Source organism: Anomaloglossus baeobatrachus, chromosome 2 (genome assembly GCF_048569485.1).
Source record: "Anomaloglossus baeobatrachus isolate aAnoBae1 chromosome 2, aAnoBae1.hap1, whole genome shotgun sequence".
Taxonomy (NCBI): Eukaryota; Metazoa; Chordata; class Amphibia; order Anura; family Aromobatidae; genus Anomaloglossus; species Anomaloglossus baeobatrachus.
In genome coordinates this window covers 628,671,867-628,699,859 of record NC_134354.1, presented here as the reverse complement: position 1 = coordinate 628,699,859, position 27,993 = coordinate 628,671,867, and the positions used below count along the sequence as shown (strand labels likewise).

General features: G+C 47.4%; 1 protein-coding gene across 1 annotated transcript in view; it reads right to left on the bottom strand.

Annotated features, from left to right (window-relative positions):
- The window catches only part of COG3 (component of oligomeric golgi complex 3), a 234,030-nt gene that overhangs the window by 37,808 nt on the left and 168,229 nt on the right, over positions 1-27,993 (bottom strand). The window contains exons 18-20 of the mRNA XM_075336880.1: positions 24,289-24,377; positions 23,876-24,010; positions 1,711-1,786 (exon numbers count right to left, since the gene is read on the bottom strand). Coding sequence (XP_075192995.1) covers positions 1,711-1,786; positions 23,876-24,010; positions 24,289-24,377 — 300 coding nt within the window. The remainder of the gene's footprint in view (positions 1-1,710; positions 1,787-23,875; positions 24,011-24,288; positions 24,378-27,993) is intronic.

Genomic DNA, 27,993 nt, shown 5'->3' with positions numbered 1-27,993 from the left:
TCTAGGGTTTCTTGTGAAACATTTTTCAGGTGCATAAAACAAAAATACGAAAGGAAACAGATATGGGGAGCTTCAAAAGAAAAAAAAAATGCATGGGTATATATTACAGATGGCTTTCCATGTATTTAGAGTGAACTTGGCGTAGCTATTACCATAAATGCACATACAATAGTTATTTTCAGCCTGTACCAAGTATCAGTCCTGAGTAGTGTAAATGCTTCTCTTCTAAGACACTATTTCCATGCATTAGATTCCTGAACAATTACGTAGGGGTAAGAGCTTTTACTTATATAAAAACACTTACACACAGAAGCTAAAACCCACAATATAGATTGGAAATTCAAACAACATGAAGCAAACTGGAAAAGATGGGGAATGTTAGAGGATCGGAAAAGAAGAGGAGATGACAATATCGGTTTGTTTTTTTAGTAATACAAGTTTTCCCAGGCATCCGAAAATATAGGCGATCACCTATCCCAATCTGAGAAAATAATCCAATACTTTTCCCAGAAGCACAGCCAAACACTCCGGTAAATGCAGACCGCCACCCTGTGTCATTACGGAGCTGATTAACTCCATATGCAGAAGCCCCATATAATTGGGTCAGTTCTCTCCATCTTTTACTGGGTTCACTCATATGAACCGATGCCAAGAGTTGCAGTAACCCCTTAGGCTGTGTGTGCAGATGCATTTGCCGCGTTTCGCAAGTTTTTCGGTTGCATTTTTGGTCAGAAAACTGCATGACTGCTTCCCCAGCAAAGTCTATGAGTTTTCACTTTTGCTATCCGCACTGTGCTTTTTTTTTTTTTTAAGCTCAGTTTTAGGTTAAAAAAAAACAAAAAACCACAACAACAACAACAACAACATGTAAATTCTTTTCTGCATTTCCACCCACAAAAACGCACCAAAACGTGGTAAAAGCGCATGCATTTTTACTGCTGCGTTTTTGCGCCTTTTTTTTGCAGCCAAAAACGCTGCATCTTTGTGGTCACAAAAAAAAAAAAAAAGCAACGTGCACACATTGCCGTAAGTTGTTTTTGTCCCCTTAGGAGACTTGATCCTGCGATTGCTTGTTCTATATACCACAATTCAACTGTATTGCAGTATAAAGTTAAAAGATGGTCTATGAAGCCAGCACAGGAGAACCATAATGTCAGCCATGGCAACCCATCCGTACCCAAAGATCGAGTAACAGTGGTATTAGAGGAGTGAAATAGCTTGATGCCATGATGCAGACCTGTAAGACACAGAGAAGCATTTAGGTTCAACAAAGCCATCAGAGCAAGCTCCAGTCGCTGCTGGTAGCCTAAGATGCTTGCTGTTCAACACAGCTGGCATTTATATAGTTATTCCAGACACATTTTCTATTCCAGCAACAGAATTTATATTTCTATATTGTCATCCATTGCCTGGAAAGTATAGTGGAAAATCACAGAGGCCCAATTATGTGCCACTTCTAGAAGGTAAAGAAAGGATCATTGAGTGGGAAAGATAGGAGGATACTGGTATTTAGCGGAGATTCACCTTTAACCAAAATAATTTCTCAAAAAAACGTGCAATTCGCAATCTGGAGCCATCTAACTTGTAATCAACAACTTTTTTTTTTCCTAACAAAAGATCTCCTGAAAAATCAGAAGAAATCAAATACCAAAAAATGATGAATAAATTATACATTTTTTTCTGAAGTATTTTTGCAATCATATCACAAACCTGGCTGTGCCCACGGCTGTTGAGATAAGCTGTATTTGGGACCACCTTGACTCGCCATGGTCTTCAATGCAGTCACCTATTAAAAAAGAAAGAAGGGAATTTTGTTTACTTACCGTAAATTCCTTTTCTTCTAGCTCCTATTGGGAGACCCAGACAATTGGGTGATATAGCTTCTGCCTCCGGAGGCCACACAAAGTATTACACTTTAAAAAGTGTAACCCCTCCCCTCTGCCTATACACCCTCCCGTGCATCACGGCTCCTCAGTTTTGGTGCAAAAGCAGGAAGGAGGAACTTATAAATTGGTCTAAGGTAAATTCAATCCGAAGGATGTTCTGAGAACTGAACCATGAACCAAAAGAAAAATTCACATGAACAACATGTGTACACAAAAGAACAACCAGCCCGAAGGGAACAGGGCGGGGTGCTGGTCTCCCAATAGGAGCTAGAAGAAAAGGAATTTACGGTAAGTAAACAAAAATTCCCTTCTTCTTTGTCGCTCCATTGGGAGACCCAGACAATTGGGACGTCCAAAAGCAAGTCCCTGGGTGGGTAAAAGAATACCTCGATAAAAAGAGCCGAAAACGGCCCCTTCTTACAGGTGGGCAACCGCCGCCTGAAGGACTCGCCTACCTAGACTGGCATCTGCCGAAGCATAGGTATGCACCTGATAGTGTTTCGTGAAAGTGTGCAGACTCGACCAGGTAGCCGCCTGACACCTGCTGAGCCGTAGCCTGGTGCCGCAATGCCCAGGATGCACCCACGGCCCTGGTAGAATGGGCTTTTAGCCCTGAAGGAATCGGAAACCCAGAAGAACGGTAGGCTTCAAGAATCGGTTCCTTGATTCCCACCGAGCCAAGGTTGACTTGGAAGCCTGCGAACCCTTACGCTGGCCAGCGACAAGGACAAAGAGCGCATCAGAACGGCGCAGGGGGCGCCGCGCGAGAAATGTAGAGCCGGAGTGCTCTCACTAGATCTAGCAAGTGCAAATCCCTTTCACATTGTGAACTGGATGAGGGCAAAATGAAGGTAAGGAGATATCCTGATTGAGATGAAAAGGGGATACCACCTTAGGGAGAAATTCCGGGACCGGACCGCAGAACCACCTTATCCTGGTGAAAAAACAGGAAGGGGGCTTTGCATGACAGCGCTGCTAACTCCGACACTCTACGGAGCGATGTAACTGCCACTAGAAAATGCCACCTTCTGCGAAAGACGTGATAGAGAGACATCCCGCAGTGGCTCGAAAGGTGGTTTCTGTAGAGCCTTTAGCAAGATCCCATGGTTCCAGCGGCCTCTTGTAAGGTGGGACTATGTGGCAAACTCCCTGCAGGAACGTGCGGACCTGCGGAAGCCTGGCTAGACGCTTTTGAAAAAACACGGAAAGCGCCGATACTTGTCCCTTGAGAGAACAGAGCGACAAACCCTTGTCCATTCCTGATTGAAGGAAGGAAAGAAAAGTGGGCAAGGTAAACGGCCAGGGGGAAAAACCCTGATCAGAGCACCAGGATAAAAAGATCCTCCAAGTCCTGTAATAGATCTTGGCGGACGTTGGTTTCCTGGCCTGTCTCATAGTGGCAATGACATCTTGAGATAACCCTGAAGACGCTAGGAGCCAGGACTCAATGGCTACACAGTCAGGTTGAGGGCCGCAGAATTCAGATGGAAAAATGGCCCTTGAGACAGCAAGTCTGGGCGGTCTGGGAGTGCCCACGGTTGACCCACCGTGAGGTGCCACAGATCCGGGTACCACGACCTCCTCGGCCAGTCTGGAGCGACGAGGATGGCGCGACGGCAGTCGGACCTGATTTTGCGTAACACTCTGGGCAGCAGTGCTAGAGGAGGAAATACATAAGGCAGTCGAAACTGCGACCAATCCTGAACTAATGCGTCCGCCGCCAGAGCTCTGTGATCTTGAGACCGTGTCATGAATGCCGGGACTTTGTTGTTGTGCCGAGACGCCATGAGGTCGACGTCCGGCGTTCCCCAGCGGCAACAGATCTCTTGAAACACGTCCGGGTGAAGAGACCATTCCCCTGCGTCCATGCCCTGGCGACTGAGAAAGTCTGCTTCCCAGTTTTCTACGCCCGGGATGTGAACTGCGGAGATGGTGGAGGCTGTGGCCTCCGCCCACAGCAGAATCCGCCGAACTTCTTGGAAGGCTTGACGACTGCGTGTGCCGCCCTGGTGGTTGATGTACGCAACCGCCGTGGCGTTGTCCGACTGTATGCGGATCTGCCTGCCCTCCAGCCACCGATGGAACACCTTTAGGGCTAGATACACTGCCCTTATCTCCAGAACATTGATCTGAAGGGAGGACTCTGTTGGAGTCCAGGTTCCCTGAGCCCTGTGGTGGAGAAAAACCGCTCCCCACCCTGACAGACTCGCGTCCGTCGTGACCACAGCCCAGGATGGGGGCAGGAAGGATTTTCCCCTCGACAAAGAAGTGGGAAGAAGCCACCACTGAAGAGAGGTTTTGGCTGCCAGTGAAAGAGAGACGGTCCTGTCTAGGGACGTCGACCTCCTGTCCCATTTGCGGAGAATGTCCCATTGAAGTGGACGCAGATGAAACTGCGCAAAGGGAACTGCCTCCATAGCTGCCACCATCTTCCCTAGGAAGTGCATGAGGCGCCGCAAGGGGTGTGACTGGGCCCTAAGAAGAGAGTGCACCCCTGTCTGCAGCGAACGTTGTTTGTCCAGCGGAAGCTTGACTATTGCTGAGAGAGTATGAAACTCCATCCCGAGGTACGTCAGTGATTGGGTCGGTGTCAATTTTGACTTTGGGAAATTGATGATCCACCCGAACCTCTGGAGAGTCTCCAGAGCAATGGTCAGGCTGTGTTGGCATGCCGCCCGGGAGGGAGCCTTGACTAGGAGATCGTCTAAGTAAGGGATCACCGCGTGGCCCTGAGAGTGTAGGACCGCCACAACGGATGCCATGACCTTGGTGAAGACCCGTGGGGCTGTCGCCAGGCCGAAAGGCAGTGCCACAAACTGAAGGTGTTCGTCCCCGATGGCGAAACGCAGGAAACGTTGATGCTCTGGTGCAATCGGCACATGGAGATAAGCATCCCTGATGTCGATTGATGCTAGGAAGTCTCCTTGTGACATCGAAGCGATGACCGAGCGGAGAGATTCCATGCGAAACCGTCTGGTTCTCACGTGTCTGTTGAACAGTTTGAGGTCCAGAACAGGACGGAATGATCCGTCCTTTTTTGGCACCACGAACAAGTTGGAGTAAAAGCCGCGACCACGTTCTTGAAGGGGAACGGGGATCACAACTCCTTCTGTTTTCAGAGTGTTCACCGCCTGAGAAAGTGCATCGGCTCGCTCGGGGGGCGGAGATGTTCTGAAGAAACGAGTCGGAGGACGAGAGCTGAGCTCTATCCTGTAACCGTGAGACAGAATGTCTCTCACCCATCGGTCTTGGACATGTGGCCACCAGGCGTCGCAAAAGCGGGAGAGAGCCTGCCACCGACCGAGGATGCGATTTGGGGAGGCCGAAAGTCATGAGGAGGCCGCCTTGGAGACGGTGCCTCCGGCGGTCTTTGGAGGACGTGACTTAGACCGCCATGCATAAGAGTTCCTCTGGCCCTTCTGAGGCCTGTTGGACGTGGAGGATTGGGACTTGGCTGAGGGCCGAAAGGACCGAAACCTCGACTGAATCTTTCGTTGCTGCGGTCTGTTTGGCTTGGACTGGGGTAAGGACGAATCCTTTCCCTTGGATTGCTTAATAATTTCATCCAATTGCTCGCCAAACAAACGGTCGCCAGAAAATGGCAAACCGGTTAGGAACTTCTTGGAAGCAGAGTCTGCCTTCCATTCGCGTAGCCACATGGTCCTGCGGACTGCCACCGAATTGGCGGACGCTACCGCTGTACGGCTCGCAGAGTCCAGGACGGCATTCATGGCGTAGGATGAAAAAAACGACGCCTGAGAAGTCAAAGACGCAACTTGCGGAGCAGAGGTACGTGTGACCGCATGAATCTCAGATAGACAAGCTGAGATAGCCTGGAGTGCCCACACTGCTGCAAAGGCTGGGGCAAAAGACGCGCCTATGGTTTCATAGATGGATTTCACCAGGAGCTCTATCTGCCTGTCAGTGGCATCCTTGAGCGATGAACCATCTGCCACTGATACTACGGATCTAGCCGCCAGTCTAGAGACTGGAGGATCCACCTTGGGACATTGAGCCCAACCCTTAACTACGTCAGCAGGAAAAGGGTAGCGTGTGTCATTAAGACGCTTAGAAAAGCGCTTGTCCGGAAATGCTCTGTGCTTCTGGACAGCATCTCTGAAGTTAGAGTGATCGAAGAACGCACTCCGTGTACGTTTAGGAAACCTAAACTGGTGTTTCTCCTGCTGCGAAGCAGACTCCTCTATAGGTGGCGGTGGGGGAGAAAGATCTAGCACCTGGTTGATGGACGCTATAAGATCATTTACTATGGCGTCCCCTTCCGGTGTATCAAGATTGAGAGCAACGTCAGGGTCAGAGCCCTGAGCTGCGACCTCCGCTTCCTCCTCCAGAGAGTCCTCAAGCTGAGACCCCGAACAGCGTGATGAAGTCAGGGAAGGTTCCCAGCGAGCCCGCTTAGCCGGTCTGGGGCTGCGGTCCGTGTCGGGAGTCCTCCCGGTGAGACTCAGGTGTCACCCCAGGAGCACGCTGCTGCGCAGACCGAGAGGGGCCTGGGGGCGATGAACTCACAGTGCCCGAGGCCTGTGTAAGGCCCGATCTGGACTGCAAAGCTTCTAGTATCTTAGCAGACCATCTGTCCATAGACTGAGCCATGGATTATGACAGCGACTCAGAGTTTCTCAGCCAAAGCTGCAAACTCTGTCCCTGCCACCTGGACAGTGGAGGCCGGGGGTTCTACCTGAGCCGAGGGCCCCACCAGTGCCCGAGGCTCCGGCTGAGCGAGTGCAACAGGAACCGAGCAATGCTCACAGTGCGGGTAGGTGGAACCTGCAGGTAACATAGCCGCACAGGAGGTACAGGTTGCAAAATAACCCTGTGTCTTGGCACCATTGCTCTTTGCGGATGACATGCTGTTGTCTCCTCTGAGAGTGATCACTGAGGGTATATAGCCAAAGCAAAAACAATGCGGCCGAACAGAGAAAATGTATACAGATATATATATAAATATATACACTTCGGCACCCAGGGGGGACCAGCACCGGTGACCGGTGTGGCTTACCGACCGCCCAAAGCGGTTGTGTGTCCACCAGATTCCCTGCCTTGGGCCTCCCAGAGCTGCAGAGCTCTTCCTGAAATCCTCCACCGGCAGAATGATTGTAAAAATGGCTGCCGGAGCTCTCAGGGGAGGAGGGGGCCGTGGGCGGCGACTAATAAAGTGCGGGAATCTGGTGCCCCACAGTGATCAGTGAGGGGGGAGGAGGACACCAAAGTATGCTCCAGCCCTCACTGTCGACGTCAGGTCGACCGTCCCGCCCTTACCCCTGACTGGCAGGCCCGGGGGTGGGAGTTATGGTACTAGGCCGCAGAAGCCGGGGACTAAATTTAATACCGCGGCCGACAAACAGGCACGGTCGGCGCGGTAGTCCCGGCCGTCCTAAAAATACAGCAGCCGCTGCAGTGTCAGTGACACGAGCGCTCCATACACCGTCCCCAAGGGGACACAGAGTACCTTTTGGATGCAGGGCCTGTCCCTGATGATATTAAGTCTCCTGTCCGGCAGATTCCCACAGGGGCTGCGGAGGGAGCCCGGTCCCAGTGCCTGGATGACCGGTTAGGATCCCACTTCTCCCAGAGCCTCTAAGGGATGGGGAAGGAAAACGGCATGTGGCTCCAGCCTCTGTACCCGCAATGGGTACCTCAACCTTAACAGCACCGCCGACTTAGTGGGGTGAGAAGGGAGCATGCCGGGAGCCCTGGGGCCCTCTTTTCTTCCATCCGATATAATCAGCAGCTGCTGCTGACTAAAATGTGGAGCTTGAGTGAATGTGTGCCTCCTTCAACACAAAGCACAAAACTGAGGAGCCCGTGATGCACGGGAGGGTGTATAGGCAGAGGGGAGGGGTTACACTTTTTAAAGTGTAATACTTTGTGTGGCCTCCGGAGGCAGAAGCTATACACCCAATTGTCTGGGTCTCCCAATGGAGCGACAAAGAAATAATAGGTCAATAGTTTCATATCCAATAGTCCAGTTCAGTTAGGTATAAAGTGATTAAATAATTTTGATATATGAAGTTCAGGAAGAACAGAAGCTGGAGTAATAGAGTGACCAAAGATCCAGAAGAGAGGAGTTAAAGTATATCTTAGGTTTTGCATTTAGAATATAATTAATGGAGAAAAAAAATTATATAAAAACATGGTAAATATTTTACGAAACAAAAAGGAAATAGATACATTTAACGATGTACATGAACTCAAGTTTATTTTCTATAGGGTTAGATTCTACAGCAGGACGCTGCCTCCTGGTGTTAACTGGAGAAAATTACAATCACAATTTTCTGGTCAGAAGTGTGAACAGCAGCTTATTAAAAAGGGTTAAATGGGTTGCCCTGAACTTTAACATTGATGGTATATTGATGGTTATCCGAAGGATAGGTCATCATTGTAGTCTGATTGGAGGACGTGCAACACTTGGCACCCAAGCTGAAAAACTGTTCTGTGTGCCGCCGTCCATAACTGCTCAATAGCAGAACTGCATAGCACAGCTCCATCAAAATAATAGTGATCCCCGCCAGGAAGCGCACATCCGCCGGCTATTGATTCACAAATAATTAACCTGATGGGTAAATAATCAAAATTAAGACCACCAAAATGAAGTAACAAGCGATCAAAACATCAGATCTAAACCAAAATCGCATCGAAATTATAAACCATCACACAGCTCCAACAGCCAAAAAACTGTTACCAGTAGTGGAGAATGGCAACACAAGCCATTTTTTATTTTTTTTGCAAACTTCTGATTTTTTTCACCACTACAATAATAAAAAAAAAAACAACAAAAAAAAATAAAAACACTAGACAGGTTTGGTATCGCTGCAATTGTTGGGGAGAATCTTATTGAGAAGTTATTTTTACCACAAGATGTACAAAGCAAAAACAATACCCCAGAGAAAAAAAAAAAAAGTCAGAATTGTGAGGGTCTTGTTTATTTTTCACAATTTCACCCATTTGGATTTTTTTCCAGAACACTTCTGGGATAAAACGAATGGTGTCATTCTAAGTACAGCTCATGTTGCAGAAAACAAGCCCTCATATGTCTATGTGGAGAGAAAAACAACGTTATGGCTCTGATGAGGGGGAGGAAAAACGGAAATTGGCCTCGACACTTAAGGTACCGTCACACTAAGCAACTTACCAGCGATCCCAACAACGATAGGGATCGCTGGTAAGTTGCTAGGAGGTTGCTGGTGAGATGTCACACTGCGACGCTCCAGCGATCCCACCAGCAACCTGACCTGGCAGGGATCGCTGGAGCGTGGCTACACGAGTTGCTGGTGAGCTCACCAGCAACCAGTGTCCAGCCACACGTGCAGAGAGCAGGGAGCAGCGCACACTGAGCGCTGGCTCCCTGCTCTCCTACTTACAGCACACAACGGGTTAATTACCTGATGTGTGCTGCAGCTAAATGTGCACAGAGCAGGGAGCAGTGCACAATGCTTAGCACTGGCTCCCTGCTCTCCTAATTACAGCACACAACGGGTTAATTACCTGATGTGTGCTGCAGCTAAATGTGCACAGAGCAGGGAGCAGCGCACAATGCTTAGCACTGGCTCCCTGCTCTCCTACTTACAGCACACAACGGGTTAATTACCTGATGTGTGCTGCAGCTAAATGTGCAGAGAGCAGGGAGCAGCGCACAATGCTTAGCGCTGGCTCCCTGCTCTCCTACTTACAGCACACATCAGGTTGATTAACCCGATGTGTCCTGCAGCTAGCTACATGTGCACAGAGCAGGAGCCGGCAGCACAAGCAGTGAGAGAGGCTGGTATCGAAGGTAAATATCGGGTAACCAAGGACAGGGCTTCTTGGTTACCCGATGTTTACATTGGTTACCAGCCTCTGCAGAAGCCGGCTCCTGCTGCCTGCACATTTAGTTGTTGCTGTCTCGCTGTCACACACAGCGATCTGTGCTTCACAGCAGGACAGCAACAACTAAAAAATGGCCCAGGACATTCAGCAACAACCAACGACCTCACAGCAGGGGCCAGGTTGTTGCTGGATGTCACACACAGCAACATCGCTAGCAACGTCACAAAAGTTGTTCGTTAGCAGCGATGTTGCTAGCGATGTTGCTTAGTGTGACGGGGCCTTAAGGAGTTAAAGTCCTGGCCAACCCTTTTAATTCACACTAGAAGTGCAGCAGCAAATATTGGATGCCAAAGCTAGGGCTCGTGCAGATGACCAGATTTGTGATAAAAGTGGAAGAACATCGGATCGCACACGGACCAATGTTATATTCTATGGGATTGTGCAGTTGTCTGATTTTTTTCCCTTGGACTGATTGGTCTGAGAAAACAAATTGCAGCATGATCGACATTTTCCTCTGTAAATCTGCCTACAATTGGCTATTTAAGTCTATGGGTCAGCGAAAGAGAAAATAAAAATGGGACCACGCTCAGATGACATCCAAAGTGTTGTCAGATTTTTTTTTTTTACAAACTGAGAGACTTTTTTAACCCCTTCACGACCGGCCGATTTTTCGCTTTCCGTTTTTTTTGCCATTCTTTTTCTGAGAGACGCAACTTTTATTTTTCAGTCAATATGGTCATGTGAGGGCTCATTTTTTGTGGAACGAGCTGTACTTTTCAATGAAACCATCAGTTTTACCATATAGTGTACTGGAAAAACGGCAAAAAAATTCCAAATGCAGAAAAATTGCAAAAAAAAGTGCGATAGCACTATGGTTTTTTAGATATTTTATTCACTGTGTTCACTATATGGTAAAACTGATGTGTGGATGTGATGCCTCAGGTCAGTGCGAGTTCGTAGACACCAAACATGTATAGGTTTACTTTTATATAAGGGGTTAAAAAAAAAATCGGAAGTTTGTCCGAAAAAAGTGGCGCACGTTTTACGCCATATTCCGTGACCCGTAGCGTTCTCATTTTCGGGATCTATGGCTCAGTGACGGCTTATTTTTTGCGTCTCGACCTGACGTTTTTAACGGTACCATTTTTGCGCAGATGCTACGTTTTGATAGTCTCTTATTGCATTTTGCGCAAAAGTTGTGGCGACAAAAAAACATCGTTTTGGCGTTTGGTATTTTTTTGCCGCTACGCCGTATAAAGACCAGATTAATTGATTTTATATTTTGATAGATCGGGCGTTTCTGAACGCGGCGATACCAAAACACCTCGGTTTCTTACCGGTAGCCGGTTTTTCCAGAACCCATGACAGCACCACGTGAGAGAGGGATCCGCCCAGCGAGGACAGGAAACCATTCTGAAATAAAAAGGGCGGTACCTCTCCCCTTCGTCAGTTGATTACCGAGAATTGAGAGGACCTCCAACAAACGTTAGAACTTAACTCTATCACCAACTATAACACACACATGCACACCCAGAATAGTGCACACTAAGGATGAAAAGGGAGGGATTATATGGGTGCTGTCATGGGTTCTGGAAAAACCGGCTACCGGTAAGTAACCAAGGTGTTTTCCCCTCAACCATGACAGCACCACGTGAGAGATTTCCAGAGAATAACGTATTAGGGAGGGACCAACGTCTCAAGCACCCTTCTACAAAACGAGAGATCAGCCGAGGAGGATAGATCCAACAGATAGTGACAGAAGAAAAAGGAGAATGTGAAGACCAGGTAGCAGTCCTACAAATCCGGTCAATAGATACCTGCGTCTTCTCAGCCCCGGAGGGCGACACCGCACCGGTGGAATGGGCCCTTAAGCCCTCAGGGAAGGCAGCCCCACTAGATGAGTAGGCTAAGCAATGGCCTCCCTAATCCACCTAGAGATAGTGCAGTTTCACACCCACAGACCTTTTCTACTACAGACAGGGCTATGAAAAAGGACTGTGTTTTCCACACACTATGTCACTGAGATGTAGAGAAGCAGGGCCCTATGAACCTCCAACGTATGAATCTGTTTTACCCCGGTATTTGTAGGATGGCCGCAAAATAAGGGAGGATTATACCCTGCGTGCTATGGAATCGAGAGGCGACCATTGGGAGAAAGGGTCCTATTAACACCTGACCCGGCCTATCGTTGAACAACTGAGCGTAGGGCTGCACTACCGATAAGGCGCGTAAGCACTAATTCTGCGAGCGAACGCCAAGGCCCAGAGCAAAATAGTTTCCAGTGTCAGCAACGTCCGGGAGATTTTTTTTTTTTTTTGGCAATAGGTTCAAAGGGAGGACTCGTGAGGGCATCCAACCCTAATTTGATCCCCGGTGGAACTTTCAGGCATGAACTCACAAACCCAATAACCTTGAACCCACCGGTTTGCTGCCAGTTTTCCAATGGATAAGGTTCCTAGGGCAGAACAGGAACCCCTAGAGTGTGCACTGAGAATCCTAGAGCAACCCCGTCTGCAAGAATGCCAATGTGCATGGAATAGGAACTCATACCCAAGGGACCATTTGCAAAGAAGGGGAACTTTTGCCACCCACTCCCATAGAGTGTAGTGGTAACCGGTTTATGACTCTGCAGCAAGGAAGAGACCGGGTCAGAGGAGAACCCTTGCGCATCAGCAACAACCTCTCAAGTTCTAAGCTGTGAAATTAAAAAACCCTTTTCCTGCACGAGGAACACAGGTTACTGCACTAACATGTCCGGAATCCCTGGCAGAACCCCAGGATCCGGTACAGACATTGTCCTCAGGAGAGAGAGCCATGGCCCTTTGGGCCAGAAGGGGGTGAGGGGAAGGAACCTCGCCCGAGCTTCCCCGAGCTCTTTGAGAACCATCGAGAGCATGACAACAGGGGGAAGGGCAGATGCTATTCCGAAGGTCCATGGAATGGAAGTGCATTCACCGCAAGGGCCGGACTGCTGGGATCATGGAACAAGAGGTCTATATGCCAATTTAGCCTGGAGGAAACAGGTCCCTCCGTGGTATTCTCCACAGAGCCACTACCGTTGAAAAGATCCGCAGATTCAGGGATCATTCTCCTTGCCGTGGTTGATGGCGCCTGAGGTAAGCTGCCAACTACAGGAATGGCCCATCGGGATTCAAACCCACAAGCTCACACATCCAAGGCCACAAGCTTACCACGAGACCATGGAACGAACATTGACATTTAGAATCCTGTGAAGTGTAGAGCCGAGGGGGATTCTGTCCCGCCCAGTAAAGACCATAAGATGCCAGAATGAGGGATGGGGAATCGTGCCAACCCCCCCCCCACAGAGTTTCAGGAAGGAGACGGTAGACTGAGTGACTGACAGCAACCAAACGAGCTGACCCTGGAGAGGGGGGGGGGGGGGGCAAAGGGAATTTAGTGCTCATTCTTCAGACCCTAGCGTCAGGAGGTGTGAGGGCTGTGCTGCTTCCTGCGCTGACCCCCAGCCCGGGGATATCTGCACCTGGAGGTGAGCATCCCCAGCCGTACCGGCTGGCATCAGCAGTGACCAACTTCAGATGCCGAGGTAGCCAGGAACCCCACAGATAGGTTTCCCATGGACGTCCACCAAAGCAGGGAAGTCTTGACTGGCAAGGAGAGAATGACATCCCCTTCGAAATATCTTCCTAAGGGTTTTCCTTTTGTGGTGTTTTTTTTTTTTGTTTGTTTGGCAGACAGGATTTGCTATTGGAGAGCCCTGGAGTGGAACAGGCCCTATGGAGCCGCCGGTAAGCACAATATCAGTGCCCCGCAGGGATATAGTGTGTCTCAGAGACCTGATGGCATGGCAGAGTGCCCCCAGGGCCTATTCTGACACCTTGAGTATCTACTCTGCTGGAACAAAAGGGATAACCTTTGGAAGGGCTGCTTCGCGTCGGATACGTTCTCCAACGCATCTTCCAGCTGTTTACCAAAAGGAGCAGATCGACATATGGCCCTGAACATAATTTATGCTTGGTTTGCAGGCATATGGGACAGCCCTTCAACCATAATGCCATTCCGGCCAGATTAGACAATCCTGCACAATGGGCTCCCAGCCTGATAGCATCGGCTGACGACTCTGCAAGAATGCCGCTGCTCCCTGCAGCAGTGGTAAGTTTAGAAAATGATATACTCCCGAGGAGTTGTATCCTACAGCTGATCTACAATAGTTTCTAGCCAGATCCTGAAAATCACGGGCCGTGCAGGGATTTGGCAATAGCCGGCTTCAGAATTCCTGCTGCTGTTTCCCACAAGTGCGTGCATACAGGAGCGTGCACATGGGACCTGGAGAGTGAGTGCCGTAACTGACAGTAACAAACCCCCACTGTTAGTGACAGCTGTTAAGACAGAGCTGTCACCGTGTACATGTCAATCTGTAGGCATGGACCCAAACTTATGCTGTATGTCATAGGGGTGTTGTTGCCAACCGCGGAGGCTGCCGCTGCTGAATTGTCACAAAGGAAGGGGCTGCTACCAACCATATAGCAATACATTGTGAGGATTAGCTCAGGTAGGCATAGGCAAGGTCACAGGACGACACAGTATCTTCATAAAAAATTCCAGCCGGTTATGAAAAACTTGTCATAAACGGCAAACATTAAACATAACAGGCCTCTCCTGGCTTACGGCAAAAACATAGCACACCCACATACCGTGGGCTTCCAGTCCAATACGGTCTCTATTGGAAGTGTGGCGCCTGTACACACTGGCTCCTGCCAGGGAACAACACTTGCTGTGGCTCCCTCCAAGAACCCAGAGACACTCTGCAGACTCCTGTCTGTCTCTCCACTCAAGGAGAGCTTTGGTCCAGTAGCCACAGCACTAACCAGCCTGGCTTGCACACTACTTCCAGCCTCAACCCAGACTGAATTCCAGAGCCCCGTGTTCAGCCTCCACACAGGCTGATACATCCAGAGCTCCCTGCTCTGCTCTCACACTCTGCAGAACACACACAGAGTCTCCTAATCGGACTGGACACACCCACAGGTGGAGGTCTGATTCTCCACACCTGCACAGCACACTGGGCTTATTAAAGGGAACCTGGCCCTTATATGCAGAAAGAAGCCTTTGTGGAACTACAAGTCCCATAGCAACCTCTTCAGTTTAATATCGCAGAGACTTCTCCACTGCGACATATAGCGACCATTTACCATATTGGTGGTCACTACCTCACAACATATACAGATTTGTAACATGCATGCAGCAATCCATAGATCGAAGCAGAGACATTGCCATCTATGCCCCACACAAGGGGTCTCCGACACTCGGCCCGCAGGCCATATCGGCTCTCTGCACAGGGAACACTCCGTATGGAGTTTAGGAGCCACCTAATGATGCAGATGACATTCAAGAAGATCACTCACCCACCACAGGAGATCAAGGGTACCGGTCCTGGAGGCTTCCTCGGAACACCCACAGGTCCCGTAGAAGTCGTGGAGCCACAAGAGGATTTGCCCTTCTGGCTATTGAGGCCGGGCAGGTGTGTTTCACTTAGAACGGTGACTGTTCATACGGCTATGCTGCCGGCGCTCCAGAGAGTTCTGCTGCCTTTCTGAAGCCATGTAGGCACGAGCACCCGTGCTGCTCCTCCACCTTCCGGTCCCATAAAGGTGCCCCCCCCCCCCCGTTTCAATGCGCCCAGCGGTGTCCAGACGGCGGGCGTCTGCCCTGAAACACCGCCGCTGCTGCTGCATGGGCACCGCCATCCTCTTCAGGAGACGTCACGCAAGCATGCCTCCTGTACCCTGCATGCCTTGCGCGCGTCCCAGAGTGCGCCACATTCAGAAGTCCTAGGCAGCAGGGGAGTGCAAGGGGGGGAAGGGGGGGAGGAGCGGCGGTCCGGAACCCCTGATGGGCCCTGCCGCACACCCCCGCACGGACACCAGGTTCCCCAAGGGCTGGTGGACGGCGCTTCCAGCCCCGAAGAACTGCACCACAGGACTCACCCTGCTTTTCCGGACACCGGACGGGGCTGGGTAAATACAGCTTCTGTACTTCAAACTTCTTACTTCAACCGCCAACTGACGAAGGGGAGAGGTACCGCCCTTTTATTTCAGAATGGTTTCCTGTCCTCGCTGGGCAGATCCCTCTCTCACGTGGTGCTGTCATGGGTGAGGGGAAAAGTGTGTATATTTTTTATTTTTTTAACCCTTTAAATTTTCAATGGGGCGAAAGGGGGGTGATTTGAACTTTTAGGTTTTTGGGTTTTTTTAATTTTTTAAAACTTTTTTTTTTAACTTTTTTTTTTTATTTTACTAGTCCCCCTAGGGGGCTATTGCGATCAGCAATCCGATCGCTCTGCAGTATCTGCTGATCACAGCTACCCAGCTGTAAACAGCAGATACGCTCTCTTTTGCTGTGCAGCGGGCACAGCGAAAGTGAAAGCTAGTCATGTGTAGTACAGGAGTCATCACATGACCCTGTGGTACCATGACAACTATCGGAAGTCACGTGATCGAGTCACGTGACTTCCGGTATTGGGCGGTAAGTATAAGTTTACCGCGATCGCGCTTATAATGGCGCTGTCAAGTATTGACAGCGCCATTTAAGGGGTTAATCAGCACGAGCAGATAACGATTCTGCTCGTGCCTAGCAGGCACACATCTCAGCTGTGAAAATCAGCTGAGATGTGTGTCGATCGCAGCATGCTGCCGCCGGAGGACCGCGGGCAGTAACATTATGACATTTAGGACGTAATTTTACTGCCCGCGGTAGTTAAGGGGTTAATATTCGCAACATCCAAGAAAAATTGATCCCACTGTGATCAAGCTAAAGGCCCCGTCACACACACAGATAAATCTTTGGCAGATCTGTGGTTGCAGTGAAATCATGGACATATTGTTCCATTTGTACAAGCTTGTTGGCTTGGAGTAACCCTCGACTCTGCTCTATCCTTCAAGCCACACATCCAAGCCCTCTTCACCTCATGCAGACTACAACTCAAAAATATCTCCCAGATCCGTGCTTTCCTTAACCAAGAATCATCAAAAACATTAGTGCATGCCCTCATCTCCCGCCTCGACTACTGCAACCTATTGCTCTCTGGCCTCCCCTCCAACACTCTTGCACCCCTCCAATCTATCCTTAACTCTGCGGCCCGCTTAATCACCTCTCCCCTCGCTATTCCCCAGCCTCGCCACTCTGCCAATCCCTTCACTGGCTTCCCATCGCCCAATGACTGCAGTTCAAAACATTAACTATGACATACAAAGCCATCCACAACCTTTCTCCTCCTTACATCTGTGACCTAGTCTCCCGGTACCTACCCGCACGCAACCTCAGATCCTCACAAGATCTCCTTCTCTGCTCCTCTCTTTTCTCCTCTTCCCACAATCGCGTACAAGATTTCTCCCGTGCATCCCCCATACTCTGGAACGCTCTACCTCAGCATATCAGACTCTCCCCTACCGTGGAAAGCTTCAAGAGGAACCTCAAGACCCATCTCTTCCAACAAGCCTACAACCTAAATTAACCCTCAATCCAGTACACCACTGTGCAACCAGCTCTGTCCTTAACTATTGTACCATCACCCATTCCCTATAGACTGAGCCCTCGCGGGCAGGGTCCTCTCTCCTCCTATACCAGTCTGTTTTGTACTGTTGATTATTGTATGTAAACCCTCTTTCACTAATAAAGCGCCATGGAATAAATGGCGCTATAAAAATAATAAATAATAATAATTTGTACACAGCCACAAACCTGGCACTGATTGTCCACAATTTCACTGCAACCACAGATCTGCCGCAGATTTATCTCTGTGTGACAGGGCCTTTAGATCAGAGTGTGATTTTCTGGGATGGAGACAATACAGTGATGTGACCCCAGCTTTACTATATAATACTGCAGACATGTGATGGTCATGGTAATATGGCATCATCCTACAGCTTATAATCTGCTATGTGGTGCAGAATATATCAGGCAACCGTAAAGAATAGTGACCTGACAATCCGCACGAGGCTACAGTATCACTGTGACATCACAAGCAGCTGAAGCACAGCACATGGTAGCTTACCCCAGGAATCTTATTCCAGTCTCACGCCACCAAGAAGACGTGCTCAGTTCGGGCGCCTCTTAAAAATGTGGCACATCTTCCCCCCCTCCCCCATGCCCTTTCCTTACACTGATGTGTACACTGCCAGTCTTAATGAATTGGCCCTTAGATCTTTTAACTATTCCAGCAGATAGAAAGATACAAGTGGTAAAACAATATAGGGACATTTTGGTCATATGGACTTATATAGAAAATAAAACACAGGAGATTGCTTTTTATTCTGGCTCGATACAGGGCACATAGCCGAAACATTGGCCCCTTGTTTTACTACCAGTTTTGTCTCTGAATCTGATGGAGTGAATAAAAGGTGACATGTACTCTCTTCAGTGCCTTGGACAGTTCGTTTCTGTGGGGTGGAAGGTTGAACCAGGTTTGCACAAGTCTCCTTGGTGCGTGGGACTTTTTAAAATGTGTGTGAATATTACTTACAGATGGTAAAACCGTACATTATTACGGTGACACCATAATATAATGTTCAGTTGGAAGTTTTACTAACAAAGTAAAGGTCCCTTTACACACAGACTTTCAGCGATCCCACCAGCGATCCCAACCTGGCCGGGATCGCTACAAAGTCTCTGGTGAGCTGTCAAACAGGCAAACCTGGCCAACAACGCAACAGCGATCCGGACCTGCAGAACGACCTAGCTAGTCAAACACTGGAAACGAGTGATGTGTCACAATATCAGTCAATCACTATTCTCTGTCAGTCGGTCTCTCCCTCTCGGTCTCTATTCTCTCTCTGTCGGTCCGTCACTAACTCTGTCCCTCTCTCACAGTCTGTCGGTCATTTTCCCCTCCTCTCTCATACTCACCGATCCCCGGCGCGGCGCTGCACGGCATTCACACTGCTCCGGCGGCTTTTACCAATTTGAAAAAGCCGGCCGCTCATTAAACAATTTCGTATTCCCTACTTTCCCCGCCCACAGGCGCCTATGATTGGTTGCAGTGAGACACGCCCCCACGCTGAGTGACAGGTGTCTCACTGCACCCAATCACAGCAGCCGGTGGGCGTGTCTATACTGTGCAGTGAAATAAATAATTAAATAATTAAAAAAAAACGGCGTGCGGTCCCCCCCAATTTTAATACCAGCCAGATAAAGCCATACGGCTGAAGGCTGGTATTCTCAGGATGGGGAGCTCCACGTTATGGGGAGCCCCCAGCCTAACTATCAATCAGCAGCCGCCCAGAATTGCCGCATACATTATATGCGACAGTTCTGGGACAGTACCCGGCTCTTCCCGATTTGCCCTGGTGCGTTGGCAAATCGGGGTAATAAGGAGTTATTGGCAGCCCATAGCTGCCTATAAGTCCTAGATTAATCATGTCAGGCATCTCCCCGAGAAACTTTCCATGATTAATCTGTAAATTACAGTAAATAAACACACACACCCGAAAACATCATTTATTAGAAATAAAAAACACAAACACATTCCCTCATCACCAATTTAATCAGCCCCAAAAAGCCCTCCTTGTCCGGCGTAATCCACGGACCTCCAGCGTCGCATCCAGCTCTGCTGCATGGAGGTGACAGGAGCAGCAGAAGACACAGCCACTCCTGTCACCTCCACGCAGCTAATGAAGGCAATAGCGCGATCAGCTGAGCTGTCACTGAGGTTACCCACTGTCACTGGATCCAGCGGTGGATGCAGCGGTGGCCGCAGGTAACCTCAGTGACAGCTCAGCTGATCGTGCTACTCACCTCAGTTGCTGCGTGGAGCTGACCGGAGCGGCGGTGAGTAGCGCGCTCAGCTGAGCTGTCACTGAGGTTACCCGCGGCCACCGCTGCATCCACCGCTGGATCCAGTGACAGCGGGTAACCCCAGCGACAGCTCAGCCGATCGCGCGGCTGTCTTCATTAGCTGCGTGGAGGTGACAGGAGCGGCGGTGTCTTCTGTAGCTCCTGTCACCTGCATGCAGCTGAGCTGGAAGCGACGCTGGAGGTCCGTGGATTACGCCGGACAAGGAGGGCTTTTTGGGGCTGATTAAATTGGTGATGAGGGAATGGGTTTGTGTTTTTTATTTCTAATAAATGATTTTTTCGGGTGTGTGTGTTTATTTACTGTAATTTACAGATTAATCATGGAAGGTTTCTCGGGGAGACGCCTGACATGATTAATCTTGGACTTATTGGCAGCTATGGGCTGCCAATAACTCCTTATTACCCCGATTTGCCAACGCACCAGGACAAATCGGGAAGACCCGGGTACAGTCCCAGAACTGTCGCATATAATGTATGCGGCAATTCTGGGCGGCTGCTGACTGATATTGTTAGGCTGGGGGGCTCCCCATAACGTGGAGCTCCCCATCCTGACAATACCAGCCTTCAGCCGTATGGCTTTATCTGGCTGGTATTAAAATTGGGGGGGACCGCACGCCGGTTTTTTTAATTATTTATTTCACTGCACAGTATAGACACGCCCACCGGCTGCTGTGATTGGGTGCAGTGAGACACCTGTCACTCAGCGTGGGGGCGTGTCTCACTGCAACCAATCATAGGCGCCTGTGGGCGGGGAAAGTAGGGAATACGAAATTGTTTAATGAGCGGCTGGCTTTTTCAAAATAGTAAAAGCCGACGCAGCAGTGTGAATGCCGTGCAGTGCCGCGCCGGGGATCGGTGAGTATGAGAGAGGAGGGGAAAATGACCGACAGACTGAGGGAGGGACAGAGATAGTGACGGACCGACAGAGAGAGAATAGAGACCGAGAGGGAGAGACCGACTGACAGAATAGTGATTGACAGATATTGTGACACATCACTCGTTTCCAGTGTTTTAAGTCCCCTTTACACACAGACTTTGCTGCACAGCGGGAAACAAAGGACCAAAGAATGGTCCTGAACGATTTGTAGCGATCAGCAACTTCACAGCAGGGGCCAGGTCGCTGATGTGTTTCACACACTGCAATGTCGCTGGGGAGGTCGCTATTACGTCACAAAACCGGTGACGTTACAGCAATGTCGTTTGCGATGTTGCAGTGTGTAAAGCCACCTTAACACTGTGACAATCATTGAATTAGAAAATTAAGTCTTTGTGCTGTCCTTAAAAATCAGAGCTCATATAAGATACTAGATGTGCCAATTTTTGATGTGGGGTGTTTTAATTTTTGTAATACTGAAGATTCTCTTATGAAAATTATATTAAAATTACTTTCATGTTACGGGTTTAAAAAAATGTTCTATGAAACTCAAGTCTTTTGGAAATTATTCTGGTCTTCAGTGACTGATTAAAATTTCACTTTTCCAAGGGAGTGTACTCATTTATGCTGAGCACTGTGTTTATTAACTAAAGAATGTATGTCTGGAACACCAATGGTGTGAACATGGTGCAAGACTCAAAAAAACAACTATACAATAGGATAAAGCGTTGCACACAAATCACAATGTATATGGGAATGATGAAAAGCAAACCTGCTATGGGAATACTAGACTGAAAAATACAATGAACTATCTGAACAAGTGAAAAAACATGAGAAATGGAATATGCATAACTGCTATGATATGAATATAAGATGTTTAGCCATTGTATTGATCAATGCAAAAGAGCCCCAAAACCAACGCCAAGGTAATCTCTATTTTTGGGGTCCCTAGCCTATATGTAACCTCACCTGCAGTTAAAAAAAACTTGTTCTGTATGGGAAGCCAAGGACCAAGCTATATATGTGAAGTGAAACAAATGGCTGTGGGTGTGGCAGGGTTCTCAGAAAAAGTGCAGGGGAGGTTACATATAGGCTAGGGACCTCAAAAATACAGATTACCTTGGCGTTGGTTTGGGGCTCTTTTGCATTGATCAATACAATGGCTCAACATCTCTTATATTCCTATCATAGCAGTTATGCATATTCCATTTTTCATGTTTTTTCACTTTTTCAGATAGTTCATTGTATTTTTCAGTCTAGTATTCCCATAGCAGTTTTGCTTTTCATCATTCCACTATACATAGTGACTTGTGTGCAACTCTTTATCCTATTGTAGAGCACTGTGTTTATGACATGATTGATGAATATAAACAACATCTGAACATGCGGGGGAAATTTTTGGTGATCACCTCCGATCACCATAACCCCTAAATAGGATAGCCAAAATAATAATTCCCTGGTAGAGACTCCATAAATATCAAAAAACCAAAAAGAAAAGAGTCACTGACACTACCTTAATGCAAAGAGTTATACAAGTTTATTAATCAGTTGTATAAAAACACATAGATTAAAAGAGGTTCAAAGATAAGTGCTGGAAAGGATACAAAAAACAAGGGGCTGCAAACCACTGCTGAAAGTGTACAGAAAGTGCATCAAATAGTGGCTGGGGAACCTGTGTCACCACGTAATAATTCAAAGATCGGCTCTAAGCCTGCAAAAAAATTTACCATATGGACCAAAATAAGGTGCTGCCTAGTGCATGCATACAGGGCACAAGGATGGTATAATAAGTGCCCCGCACACAAACACCATGTCTGGCAGGAAATAAAACCGGGGAGAAAATAAACCCCTAGCACATGGCAAAATACATATAAGTTTTGCAGGTCAAGACAGTAATAATGAGCAGGGACACGTACCCATAATAACCGAGTCAGCAGATGGAAATACAGCTCCACAGACCCCAACGCGTTTCGCGAGGGCTTCTTCACTGGGGGTCGCGAACCTTATATGTATTTTGCCATGTGCTAGGGGTTTATTTTCTCCCCGGTTTTATTTCCTGCCAGACATGGTGTTTGTGTGCGGGGCACTTATTATACCATCCTTGAGCCCTGTATGCATGCACTAGGCAGCACCTTATTTTGGTCCATATGGTAAATTTTTTTGCAGGCTTAGAGCCGATCTTTGAATTATTACGTGGTGACACAGGTTCCCCAGCCACTATTTGATGCACTTTCTGTACACTTTCAGCAGTGGTTTGCAGCCCCTTGTTTTTTGTATCCTCTCCAGCACTTATCTTTGAACCTCTTTTAATCTATGTGTTTTTATACAACTGATTAATAAACTTGTATAACTCTTTGCATTAAGGTAGTGTCAGTGACTCTTTTCTTTTTGGTTTTATGATTGATGAATGTATATTAACTGTAGTGTACAGTCGGAATATCAAAGATTGTATTGTACTGTGTGTGGACAGCACGTTGGCTCAGTGGTTAGCACTGCAGTCTTGCAGTGCTGGAGTTCTGGGTACTAACCCTACCAAAAGACAACATTTGCAAGGAGTTTGTATGTTCTACCTGTGTTTGCGGGGGTTTCCTCTGAGTTCCTCAGTTTCCTCCCACACTCCAAAGACATAGAGATAGGGAATTTAGATTGTGAGTCCCAATGGGGACAGTGATGGTGAGGCCTTTAAAGTGTTGCAGAATATGAAGGGTAATGAATAGGGATGATCGAATACCTCAAATATTCAGCTTCGCGAATATCCGACAAATAGGTCGCCGCTATGCGAATATTCAATGCGCAATGTAAGTCTATGGGAAGCCTGAATAGTTCCAAATAGTTGTTATTCGGGTTTCCCATAGACTTACATTGCGCATCGAATATTTGCGAACAGTCGAATAGCGGCGACCTATTCGGCAAATATTCGCGAAGCCGATTATTTGAGGTATTCGATCATCCCTAGTAATGAAGCTCTATAGACTATAGATAAGGGGTGAGGGAAGGGGTGTTGGGAGGGGATTCCCTAGTTATACTGTTTTCTTGTTAACATCAAGACCTTCAATAAAAGGATATTGAATTTAAAACTGTGAAAGACATAGGTGCAGAGCTAATTCAGATAAACAACATTTAGGTGGACACATTTTCAAGATAAGAAAAAAAAAAACGGAAAAAAATAGAAAAATCTGCAGAAGCTGAACCTAATATTCTCGCAGGAAAGCAACAGTAAGTACTGGAACAGTGAAAGTTAGGGGTAACCCAGTAGGTTGTTCATTAAGCTCTAAGCCAGCAGACTAATGGAAGTGGTGGAGATATTCTATTTCCGATGACTTGGAAGAACTTATACACATGGAGATCTATCTCCTTCAACTTGGTTTCCAACGCTCATTTCACTTAGAACATAATAAAATATTACACTACGACAACAAGAGGAACATAATCCATGGGTAAACCCAAATATTAAATTTACCTTCGCCATGAAATCCTCTAAGGGCTCCACAAAGATTTTGCTCTGCTGCTGAATAAACTGCTCACAGGACGCCTTGAGGTGCCGGTCAACGTCTTTCTTTGAGTCGATGTAATGTTCTTTTATTTCTGGAGTTCCCTAAGGAGTAAACCAAACTCTTAGGCCTCGTGCACACAATGAGTATTTGGTGAGATTTTTACCTCCGTATTTGTAGCTAAAACCAGGAGTGGGTAATAAATACAGAAGTGGTGCGCGTGTTTCTATTATATTTTCCTCTGATTGTTCAACTCCTGGTTTTGACCTACAAATACAGGAGGTAAATAACTCCCCAAATACTCAACGTGGCCTTACTATAATTCTAGAGCTACAACCAATACTGAATATACTGTGCAACAGAGTATGGAGCTGCAGGTTACCTGAAGTAAAAACTCAAGGATGGCATTATTGCTGTTCAACCTGAAAAAGCGTGGGACCGTTCTTGGGTGAAGAATCTTGAATGCAGCGTCTAGAAATTGTAAATATAAATGAATGACAAAGAGTACGCTAAACTATAAACTAGACATGATGGTCAACAGATCATAGCTTAAAAGGGGTGACCAATACTTGGCCAACGTCTTCTCATTCCCCATGTTTGCTTCCATTAAAATAAAATAAGCTTATACCCACATTCCATGGCGGCGCTGTTCCAGCGGTGTCAGCGCTCACATTCCCGTGCCTGTTACATTACATAAGCCCTGCACCCAATTACCGCCAGCTTCAATGTCACCACCTTCAGGCGCATAAGTAATCAAGACTGGGTGAGCATTACGCTGGCACTCACTTCCTATTAATTACACGTCTGAATGCGGGGAGAGGAAACCCCTTTAATATATAACAGCACTTTGCTGTTACTGTTCAGCATAAGCTGTTGTGTAGGTGTTAAGGGGAATGACACTATTTCTGACTGTCACGATTTGCATATTTTTAGCACTTTTCCCTCTTATATTAGAAGCTTCTGTTTTACATTGAGTAATTTTGCTTGTGTTTCCTACCCTTTCCCCTCTTTTTAAAGGAAATTTGTCTGCAGTTTTTTGTTATATATTCTGAGAGCAACGTAATGTAGGGGCTGAGAACCTAATTACAAAATGTCACTTGATGTTTCAGTAGGAAATCATCACTACAGGACTAGGTGTCTAAAGCACTAGTAAATTGCTCAGTGTAAAGGCCACGTTTCACTAAGCGACATTGCTAGCGACATCGCTGCTGAGTCACGTTTTTTGTGACGCAACAGCGATGTTGCTAGCGATGTCGCTGTGTGTGACATTAAGCAACGACCTGGCCCCTGCTGTGAGGTCGCTGGTTGTTGCTGAATGTCCTGGACCATTATTTGGTTGTTGCTGTGTGTGACAGCGAGAGAGCAACAAACTGAATGTGCAGGGAGCAGGCTTCTGCGGACGCTGGTAACCAAGGTATACATCGGGTAGCCAAGCAAAGAGATTTGCTTGGTTACCCGATATTTACCTTAGTTACCAGCGTCCGCAGCTTCTAGAAGCCGGCTCCTTCCACACGTAGCCAAGGTATACATCGGGTAACTATAGGCAAAGCGCTTTGCTTAGTAACCCGATGTGTACCATGCTTACGAAGCACAGCATCGTTGCGAACCAGTGGTGTGGGCAGGGCTATACAGAGCTGCACATTTGTAGCACTGCTAGAGCTGCAGCAGAGAAAAAGGTGATTGTACTAAAATGACAGCATGACGACAAGCAAGTAACATCGCTGGAATTATAGGCCCTATATCATGTTCCTCTCAGATTACATAGCAAATATCTGCTGATATACTCCCTTTAAAAGAGAGGGAAACAAGCTGGAGTCCATGTCCAAAATGAGTCTATGTAGAACAGAGGCTTCTAATGTGGAAAAAAATGCTACAAAGTAACAATGCTTAAATAAAGTCTCAAATGTTTATTTTTACTAATTAAAATGTAAAATGAATGAACAAGAGAAATCTAAACTAATGCGATATTTGGTATATCCACACTTCGCCTTTAAATCAGCATCAATTCTTCTAAGCACACATTTCCATAAATACTGTAATGTACATCGTAAAATAAAAAAAGGTGAAACAATTGTAGAGTGTTCAACAACCAATCAGATGTCTCCTATCACTTTGTTCACCTGGATTAGGAAGATTGTGAGTGCATGACAATACTCTACCAAAAACATTAAAAAAACAAAAAATGGTGTTTTTATGACTACATTTTATAGATGTGCAAACGTCTGGTGCTCTAGATATAAACTGTGACAAACGACTGACTTCTAGCCTTATTTTCATAAGCTTTTGATGTTGCAGATTTTCTACATCCATTGAGTAAATTGGGTTGCGTTTTGCTTCAATGCGTTTTGTTTTTTTTTTACACTCTGTCTTCTTTCAGTCTGTGATACCCCGGCCCCTCCACTTGCCTCTAGGGTGTTAATGATCTGCCTCCTCTGTTTGAAATCTTAGCAGTGACCTGTCACTCACAGACAAGAGGCAGGCGGAGGGGCTGGGGAATCACAGACAGGGAGGGGAAGACCCAGTGTACAGTCCAGCCCGTGTGCTGCAAAATCTAATTAGCAGAAAAATTCAAATGGTGACTAAAGAAGAAAAACAAAGTGGATTTCTTCACCAGTATTACAGCACCATTACAGCCATGTCTTTACTTCACATTACAAAATTGTGCTGACAGATTGTCTTTAAAGATGTTTGCCACTTTATCTTTATTTTAAGAGATATGTTGGGGCCATGACATTGTATACAATTACTGTTATATAGACAAGACAGGGTCTTCTGGTCATGTCACACACAACGACAGCGACGACGACGTCGCTGCTAAGTCACCATTTTCTGTGACATAGCAGCGACCTTGCTAGCGATGTCGCTGTGTGTGAAATCCAGCAAAAACCTGGCCCCTGATGTGAGGTCGGCGGTTGTTGCTGAATGTCCTGGACCATTTTTTGGTCGTTGCTCTCCCGCTGTGAAGCACACATCGCTGTGTGACAGCAGGAGAGCAACGAACGGAATGTGCAGAGAGCCGGCTTCTGCGGACGCTGGTAACCAAGGTAAATATCGGGTAACCAAGCAAAGGCTTGGTTACCCGATATTAACCTTCGTTACCAGCGTCCGCAGCTTCTTGAAGCCGGCTGCCTGCTCCCTGCACACGTAGCCAAGGTACACGTCTGGTAACTATAAGCAAAGCGGTTTGCTTATTAACCCGATGTGTACTCTGGCTACGAGTGCAGGGAGCAAGCGCTAAGCGGCGTGCGCTGGTAACCAAGGTGAATATTGGGTAACCAAGCGAAGCACTTTGTTTGGTTACCCGATATTTACCTTAGTTACCAAACGCAGCATTGCTTCCACGCGTTGATGCTGGCTGGGGGCTGGTCGCTGCGAGATCTGCCTGTTTGACAGTTCAGCAGCGATCCTGATAAGGTTATATAGTCGTCATGATCGCTTCTGCGTTGCTACGTGTGACCTAGGCTTTCTTCTGTACTTGTAAGTGCTACTTCCCCCCTCAGGCTGCACATCTCTCCTGTCCATAAAATCACTGCCGCATCGATTTTGTCTTTTACCCTTATCTCATGTAAAAGAGCAAGGGCTGGAGACCAGAGGGTGAAGTGCAGAGTCAGGCAGCAGGGGAAAGTCTTTCCTCTAAAGATGAGAGCATTTACAGGGCTTTGTATGCTTGATTTAAATACCAGCCTATACCTGATTGTATGAAGCGGTTTGGTTTTTTTTTGTTTTTTTTTTTTTTAAAGAGTTAGGCTGTGTACACACTGCAGAGTTGTCATTTTTGATGGATGTTTCAGTGCAGATTGGTCACAAAAACAGAAGTGTTTCCTGATGCTATCAAAGTGAGCAAGAATCCTTAGGGTATGTGCGCACGTTGAGTTCTATTCAGCAGCACTTAAGTTACTGCATGTGTGTTTCAAAACGCAGCCGAAAAGCTGCGTTTTGAAAGCATTGTGCCATGGTGAATTCTTGCGGAATTCATGCGTTGTGGATGCTTGCGCTGCCATAGACAAGAGTGGGAAAAGCATCCAGAACGCAGAAAAGTGTGACATGTTGCTTTTTAGAACGCAGCATTTTGGCAGCAGCCGAAACG